The sequence below is a fragment of the Chenopodium quinoa genome, unplaced genomic scaffold (assembly GCF_001683475.1).
Source record: "Chenopodium quinoa cultivar QQ74 unplaced genomic scaffold, ASM168347v1, whole genome shotgun sequence".
Taxonomy (NCBI): domain Eukaryota; kingdom Viridiplantae; phylum Streptophyta; class Magnoliopsida; order Caryophyllales; family Amaranthaceae; genus Chenopodium; species Chenopodium quinoa.
This window is the reverse complement of record NW_018744633.1, coordinates 5043152-5052300: the sequence shown is the minus strand read 5'-3', so window position 1 is coordinate 5052300 and position 9149 is coordinate 5043152. Positions and strand designations below refer to the sequence as shown.

The window sequence follows — 9149 nt, the reverse complement described above, 5'->3', positions numbered from 1 at the left end:
TCCTATTTGTTAATTTGTTATGTGAAAAATGTTATACTGAGCTATTATGGGCCTTGAGACCTTTTAGTTTCAACAATGTCGGTATCAAGGTTTCATTTCAAGTAAGGCAAGCAATCTATCCCAAGGTAGTATGGCCTTGTCAAATCAGGTTGCAGTTGCTAATTCAGATTAAAAAGAGGATTATAAGGCTTCTAAGATCTTGATAAAAACTGTACTGTAATAAGTGAAAGGTATCACTTTTACAGGATACTAATATTATTATTTGACTATTGATAATGTTAGACGTATTTATATTCTGATTATTCTTCTATAATCATATTTTGCAATTCCTATTTGGCTAGTTAATTGATCTAAGAAAGTCTTGTTAGAAATCTGCTTCAATTCCTTGCATTTAGGAGGATTGCAATGTACAGTGAAGCCACACACTTCTGTAAATATATATCTGCATAATGCTGCCCTCCATAATCCGGGCTTTGGCACAAAAGGCTCAGCAATTAGCTCGTTGTGGCTTAGGCAATCTCTTAATATTTCTAGTTATACTCGTGAATTCTTCAACATTTTGTTAGCATTGCTTATATTTTGTATTTTGCTATGAAATTTATTGCTAAAATGTGAATTTTATTGTGATTTAAGTTCTTGTTTGTTGGAGTGTAGTGAGTTAGCTGATATGAATTTGGGATTATGAAGAGAGAGAGAGAGTAATATCAGATTTTCTTTTTTATTAAATGCTTGAGAAATCTGGTTACAACAGGTTAAATTGCCTGAAAATGGGTTTGAGTTTCTATCTGCTGAGTACTTGTTAAAAAATAATGTTAGGGTAAACATGTTAAATCATGTGAAATCTTGTAAGATTCATAAACATTGTATTCATTCTTATTACTATGGGAGTAACTAAGTACTACACATTAGTACATTGTAGTGTTAAAAAAGTTATACTGTCACCATTTCTCATGCTAGGAGGACTGTGAACTTTGTGGCAGACAAATTAGCAACCATTGGAAGAACTAGAGTGAAGAAGGGTGAAAAGGAAACTTATTTCTATCCTCCAGCTGAAGTCTTCGAAACATATGCTTCTGAGATTCCAGAATATCATGTTGCTGCTTAGTCTTGTGTTTGTTTTAGATACATTAACACTTTATGCTAATTCTGTGTTATCTAGGAAGGCTTTTGTAAAGTACTTACAAAGTACTGTCAACTCTTTTATTGCTTTTTATGGATCTGTAACTAAGTTTCAGGTTAGGCATATCTGGTTGCTACTCATGCTCCAGATTATCCCACTTTTGCTCAGGTGGTTCATGCCACTTTGATGTAATATAATTTCTCCCTTGTGCGGAAAAAAAAGTTCCAATGCTTTATTTAGAGATTATAAGTAAATTATTCAAATTTTATATTTTTATACTACATTTCTTTTATCTTATAGTACAATAATAATTTTTCCTTCTCGCTTCTCCTCTTCTCTCCTTCTCTCTTATTGTTACTTATGGTGCTATTTTTAAAGGCCTTTGTAGAATCGGTGACAATGCTAGTGCTCTCACTTTGTTTAAGAAATGCATTCTGCTGCTCATTGTAAGCCTGGTCTTGTCATATATAACAGTATTATTGATAGTCTCTGTAGGACAGGCTATTACAACAAGCTATGGACCTTTTCTCCGCTATGAAAACCGAGGGCATTCAACCTGATGTTGTCACCTATAATACTTTGATTCCAGGCTTCTACAATTCTGGATGCAGGGTAGAGGCTAAGGGTATGTTGATGAGATGTTAAAGAGCAACATAGCACCTGCTGTTAAGACCTACAGCATGCTGGTTTACATGTTTATTAAATGAATTGCAGTGCAAGTTTGCTATGATTGGGATTTTGAACCTTAGATATCAATCAAATAGTTTTTCTTGAGGTATTATAGTTATCTTTCTATTACAGTAATATACTGCTAATGCTAGGGTCTCTAATCTTTTCCATGACTTTCCAATTGTAAAGTGTCAAGAAGTGAAAATTCTATTATGCTGTGTGCTAAAGTTCGTTGCCCTGTTTTTTCCCTTCTTCTTATACACTGTTCAGTGCATTTTTCTGAAATACTGTTTCTACTATTTTCTGAGCCCGGATCGCATAGCTTGTCTAAACCAAAGGACTAGAAGGGGGAAGTAACAAGACGCCAGATAACCAAGCTCATGTTAGGAGACCAGTACCTTCTGATTTTCTGAATTTATGATAGGAAATGGAAATTTAGCTATGGAATTACTGATTTGATGCAGGTATCTTTTAGATAAATTGCTCGCTCTTATTTTATCTTGTGTATTATTCAAAATAGTATGAATAAATGTACAAATTACTTAAGCTTATCATACTATTGTGTTAAATCAATATTTTGAGGTTGAAAAGTGGACAATAGCTCTGTTATGTGTAGACAAGTATGCATGGTCCTGACTCCTGAGTGTGTGAAGTAATAGATTTAGTGTGTATATCATTTAGTATAGATTTGGAGATTCAGAGTTAAGAACGCGTAAAATGTACTCTAACTAGATTATTCTTATATAGAGTATTAGAGTGTCTTAATTAATCTCTATCTTGGATATTTCCCAATTTACTATGCTTAGGTGACTTACATTCTGCAGAATTGCAAATTGTCAGTAGCAGCTTAATATTTTCATCTGTATGTAGTTTTCTTAAGAATTAACATACTGTAATCATATTCTCTTGGAACTTTCTTTGGCAGGTTGGTTTGAATTCGAAGCCTATTGACAGGCAGGGAGCTCGAACTGCTCACTAAGGGAGGCGAATCAGTGGCCGCCTGGCTGAGCCCCAACGGCAATCTGTCAATCCTAGTACGGAGTAACATTTTTAACAAGTAGTCTAAATACCAACTACCAAATGGTCACTCTAATTCTTTATATCTGAAACTCTGATGATCCTAATATCAAGTCAACATTACTTGTTTTTTTTAATATGAATCACACATATAAAGTCTTAATCAAATGTAACTGTCTATGTATATGCTGTCATATATGTATAAGTGATGGATTCAATATTACTGTCATTAATACATGCATCTGCTAATTAATTACTTCATATTTCTTATTTCAAACTTGTACGATTCATTTTTACCAATAAATTTGAGGCACTAGCTTCAATTTCATAGCAATGCCCACTATATAAAAAAAATCCCAATAAAAGAAAAAATAAAGATCTCATTCATATAAATTGTAATTTATACATATATACACTTGCTTGCGTTACGAAATAAAAGAATGAATTAATAATCCTCCACAATTACACTCTAATTCAAAAAATAATCAAAGATGAAAACTATCAAACCATCAACTATTATTAATTACCCTACAATTATTTCTAATTTCACCTTGAATGCCAGTGAGAACCTGAATAGAACCCATATGAACCATTGCTTTACCAAACTTGTTAGCCCAAACACCGCCTTGTTGATTGTAGTTCCTAACCAAACTTGCAGTCCTAGGACTACTCATAAGACATTGATCCGAGGTTAACAATCCCCTTTTGTTAAGTACATTTTGATAATATTTGTTATCCAACCTATTAGGCGTGATAAAATCTTGAGCAACAGTAGGATCAACATTGCTACGAGCATTACTAGGAGTACTAGGACACCGGGATTTCAACATACTAGCAAGCCTAGAATCCATTGAAGGGTCTTGTGGGTTAGTAGCGTTAAAGGTGTAAAGTCTTTTAGTGAAAGAAGAACAATGTGAAACTCCAATTGAATGTGCCCCGGAAAGGGTGACCATTTCCTCTACAGAAAGGCCTTTTCGTTCAAAGCTTTTTTGTAGTTGTTGTAAGTTGAAAAAGAATGGAGGTAGGTTATGGTTCGGGTCATCCTTAAGTGAGACTCTCCCATCTCGTCGACCTGATTGTACAGCGTAGTAGATCCCTCCTAACTTGGAGGCACTGTCTCGTGCTGCAAAGGCTATGATATCTGCACAAGAGACTGTTTGTGGGCATCGAGCTTCAAGCTGCTTCTTTGCCTCATCTATCACTTCATAACCTCGCATGCTTGGGTTGTTTGCTATGTTGTCTTTCTCAGCTTGGCTATCAGGGGTTGAATCAAGTAGAATTGAAGCATCACAACCCTGAAATACATGTAACATAAAATTAATGTAAGCTAAGATAAATTCCACTTCAAAGGAGGGGTGGATGAGATTCGAACCCGTGACCTCTATGTCACGTTGGCTCAGATACCATGTTGTTAGAGGACCAATTCAACCAAAAGCTTAACCTGATGGTTGAGGCCCAGGAATATGCGCTATCAGATATGTTGCTAAACTATAATACATACAAATATAAATTGTTTCTTACCCTGACAAAACAATCATGATAATGCATTCTAATAAGGCCAGCACCTAAACCAGGATTCCGAGTGAGCGCAGTGCTGACTACATTCCTCACAATAGCCTCCGCCGAGGGACAACTCCGTTGATAGTATCCCACCTTCAAAGAAGACGACGACGACGACAATGCCATGGCAAGAAAGAAAAGCATACAAAGCACTGAAAGCGACATTTACACTTAGAAAAATTAAGCTGCTAAGCTAATTCACTTACGGTGTTATAATGTGTTGTATTCAAGTGTTGAAAATGAAGGAATTGAATGATTAAGGATGAAGTAAGTTGAGAGTAGTAATATGGTGGAGTTTATATAGTTAGGAGTGCGTTGTTTAAATTTTGATTGAAGAAAACGTGTAGCCTCCTTAACAAGCATTGAATTGAATAGTTCCATACAATTTTACTATTACCAAAATTGGCAACTGGCAAATGGGTATTCCTATATGATAGCCATCACCCAGCAGTTTCCTGTCTTAATTATTCATCTAAATGACTACTGAGATTATTTAATCTAGTTGCTCGTTACTCTTTTTATCCCGCTAAGATAACTTGATAACTCGGATACAATTATAAAATAATCTTTTAAAAAAAGAGACGAATCAACTCTAACTTAAAATAGACATGAGGCAATTTTAGTGGGACATAGAGATGATAAAAAGTACTTCGTATTATATATACATAGACTATTAGAAACACATGCGTAAAAAATAATAATTATTTTGAATATCTTCTATTATTTGTTCTTTTATGATAATTAAAGAGTAAAATGCTACTCGTACAGCCATTGTAGTACAGTGGCTTAATGGCTTGTCAAGTTAAGTTTCAAATTACCAAGCTAAATTTGGTCTAATGGTAAGGATTGTACCTTTTAACCTTGAGCTTGAGAGCCCAATGACACTTTGAGGGTGGGGATCCCTTACATACCCTTCCCTTTCACTCTCAAAGTATTTAACCTACAAATACCGGTCTAAAAAATGTGAGAGTTGAGATATGATCAGGGTTCTTCTCCTCACCTTAAAAAAAAAAAAAAAGTCAAATTTTTAAGTATAATAAATTGAAGTATCATTTATAGTTTGATAGATTCTATTAACAATACAAGTTGACATGCATGTAGGATTATAAGGTTTTATTTGTTTCACATGAGTTTATATTAACAGTACGTAACTTCGTATTAAATCTTCTGTCCTTTCTTATTATAAAAATGGTAATACTTTTTTTCTTTGCAGTCTTTTATGTACTTAAATTAATTAACTAAATTGAGTATGGAGTATGCAGTATGTATAAGGTAATCACTAAACAATCATCGAGACATATAAACGAACAAGATCATATATGATACTTAAGGGTCTGTTCTCATTATATTAATTGAACTGCATTGATATGAACTGTACTTATTAGAGCTAAACTGAACTGAATATTTTATAAGAGAAGAAAATTAGGAGCTAAGCTGAACTGAACTTATTAAAGCTGAAGTGAACTGAAAATAAACGTATGAGAACATGCCCTTAATTAATACGTAGTATTATATATACTATCTGTGTAATGATAAATTTCAATTCAGCCAAAATAAATTGAAAGTTTACACATTTATTTGCTCAAACCACACGTGCATGTTAATATAATTTGGATTCAGATTAAATAATTGAAAGTCAAAGTTCAGTTAAAGAAGGCTCGACCCAAATACCCCCAACCTCCACTACAAAGAACCTACGTTAAAATCTTTTTACATACAAGTTCTTCAAACGTAGTAGTTGAAGAAAAACATTGGGAGATAAAGTTTAGAGTATACATATATTATATCTATATTACATTATTTTTGTTTATTATTATTCAATGGCAAATCGCATAGATTTATTGATTAGTTCAAATGTCTCTTTTTCTTGCGTAAAAAAGTTCAAACTAAAGGAAGGTGTACAAATATAAACTGGTCCATTTCTTCACATTCCTTACATACGTAAACGTAATTAATAAACTTTATACGTAATAATTAATGAAGTATTTTAATGAGGTGTTCTTAAGAATTGTTGTAAATTTGTAATCATTAGGAATTTTTATACGTCGGGTATAAACAAACTATATCAAGATTATAATTTATGGGATTTTAAGAGAAGTAAATTAATTACTATTTGACATATAATTAGATGTGATCTACCGAAGTGTAATAGAGGGAGTAATTTATTGGTAGTGAAGATCACAAATTCACATAAATATGGTAGCTACGGTTTGTTACTAGCTTGTTGGAGATTTGCTAACCCTAACCCTAATTATTTTAGAATACGAAGGTAAAAATTTCATATTGAGAAGACTTTGTTTCTATTGTCATGTGGAGGTAAAATTTAATGTTTCTCACGCAAAAATCTCTTAAAGAGGTCAAGTTATTATAAAAAAAAAATTAACAATTTATGCCTACCAATTTTCAGAATTCTTATCCAATCCATCTATATGCATTAAGGAACAAAAGCTGAGGATCTAGGAGTAAGGAGTTGGAGATATGATTAGTCCCTCCACCTCCATCTCCCCCTCCCCCAAGTGACGGGGGTTCGATTCCTCATCCCTCTTTCTGTGATAGGATAGGGTCCTTCCTCGTTTTTTACCGTTTAAAAAAAAGAAAAGGCAACAAAAGCTATACTATAATAAAGGCTTTGAAGGAAAAGGTCAAAGGAGTGAAATAATTTTATTTAATTTGATAAACTTTCAAATTGATCTACTCAAATACAGAGCAAATTTAATTAAGTAGTTGAAGAAAAAGATGAGTGTATACATAATAAATAGTACATAATTAATTGCCAATTGCATGAAATAGTTGATCTATTCAAAGGAAAACAAGCCCAATATACGGCCCATTTCTCTATATTTCTTTACACATGATGCAGGTTGATCTTGTCACACGTTTTTGTCCAAATATACTTTGAATAAATCATTTCCCATTTGTCACCAATCATATACTATATATACACACACCTCAAATTATCTAAATATCATCTTTCATTTCTTTAATTTACTACAAAAACATAAATTTTCCTGTCTTAGCATTTTTTTCCTTCCAAAATACTTTGTTTTATTCATTAGCTAACATATATTAACAAGCAAACATGCAAAAATACATTGGTTTTAGCTTTGTTTTACTTCTTGCTATGTCAACGGTTTGTTTGGCATCCAATCTTCAGGTTGGTTTCTATCAGCAAACTTGTCCTTCAGCTGAATCTACAGTCAGGAATGTCGTAAACAAAGTTGTTTCGCAAAATCCGAGATTAGGAGCAGCCCTTATTCGAATGCATTTCCATGATTGCTTTGTTAGGGTACGTATAATTATTGTATATGTTACATTCATAGTGTACAAAAATTGTTATTATTGAGTAAAACTCATGGTACTTGTTTGATTTTCAGGGATGTGATGCATCGATCCTACTAGACTCAATACCGGGGAACCAAGCAGAGAAGGAGCATCCAGCAAACAACCCAAGTCTACAAGGGTATGAAGTCATCGATGAGGCTAAGGCAGAGCTCGAAGCCAAATGCCCAAACACGGTCTCTTGTGCAGACATCATAGCCTTTGCAGCTCGAGACAGTGCTTTAAAATTAGGAAGAATAAACTATGTTGTACAAGCAGGCCGAAGAGATGGACTAGTCTCAAACATTAACGATCCAACAGGAAACATCCCTCGACCAACTTCCAACCTAGAACAACTACAAGAAAACTTTGCTAGGAAAACCCTTTCATTAGAAGAAATGGTCACCCTTTCTGGGGCTCACTCTATTGGAGTCTCACATTGTTCCGCGTTCAATGAAACTCACCCTCAATACCCTTCTTTGGACCCTAGACTAGCCAGTGTTTTAAGGGAAAGGTGCCCAAATTCACCGGCTACTACTGATCCAACTGTTCCTCTTGATTTTGTTACACCAAACAGGTTAGATAACATTTACTACAAAAACTTGCAGACTAAAAGGGCTTTGTTGACCTCGGACCAAGCTCTTATGACTTCACCAACCACGGTCCAAATGGTGCGCGATTTCAGCTGGCAGGGTAAAGTTTGGGCTAACAAGTTTGCTGATGCCATGGTTCATATGGGTTCAATTGAGGTGCTCACTGGTGCTGAGGGACAAATCAGAAGAAATTGTAGGGTTGTTAACTATTAGAAGTACAGAGCTACATAACAAATTATGCTTACAAAAATATTTGTTTATTTTTTCATTTACATTACAGATTTGATTTGTTATTCATTGTTTTTCAATTGTTAAAAAGGCTAATGTTAATTCAAAGGAAATTTTGAGTGAATAATAAATTTTGCTGTACAATGCACCAGGATCATACATATCCCAGCTAAGTTAGTTTATAAATAATCACAAATTAGTTTTTTTTTTTTTTTTTTTTTTTTTTTTTTTTTTTTTTTTGTTGCAAAATTAATTTTAAAACTTGAACTTGTCATATACTATTTCGCTTTTTCCTAGTACCATCAGCAAAAACTAGTTTAAAATATTATTTTATTTTTCTTAAAGTTGAAAAGTTATTGTCAAACAGAGGCTACATATTTTATCAATAGACGATAAAGTTTATACTAATACCACTATGACAAAGTCACAAAAGGGCTGCTAGCTACTGGAGTATATGTTTCGTGTAGCATAGAAGTAGCCATAATTGTCTTGCCGTTTGAAAGGTTCAACTTTCAACATATAAATAAGTTACCATAAAGTTCATTTTTTTTTTCAATGTTTGGTAAATCAGTACAATAGTATCACCAATACTTTGTAACTTGGTTTCTTGTAAAAATGAAGAACAAACGAACCAATTATAACCA

At 33.6% G+C, this 9149-nt stretch overlaps 2 protein-coding genes across 2 annotated transcripts; one reads left to right on the top strand and one right to left on the bottom strand.

The window, feature by feature from the left end:
* Positions 1 to 2689: 2689 nt before the first annotated feature.
* Positions 2690 to 4521, bottom strand: LOC110701513 (peroxidase 5-like). Its single transcript, XM_021879152.1, has 2 exons — positions 4328 to 4521; positions 2690 to 4101 (listed from the first exon to the last, which is right to left on the bottom strand). Exons 1-2 carry the CDS (start codon positions 4508 to 4510, stop codon positions 3316 to 3318), a joined length of 969 nt encoding a protein of 322 aa, XP_021734844.1. The 5' UTR covers positions 4511 to 4521; the 3' UTR covers positions 2690 to 3315.
* A 2635-nt stretch (positions 4522 to 7156) lies between these two features.
* LOC110701512 (peroxidase 5-like) lies at positions 7157 to 9033 on the top strand. Its single transcript, XM_021879151.1, has 2 exons — positions 7157 to 7652; positions 7741 to 9033. Exons 1-2 carry the CDS (start codon positions 7446 to 7448, stop codon positions 8488 to 8490), a joined length of 957 nt encoding a protein of 318 aa, XP_021734843.1. The 5' UTR covers positions 7157 to 7445; the 3' UTR covers positions 8491 to 9033.
* The last annotated feature ends 116 nt before the right edge of the window (positions 9034 to 9149 follow it).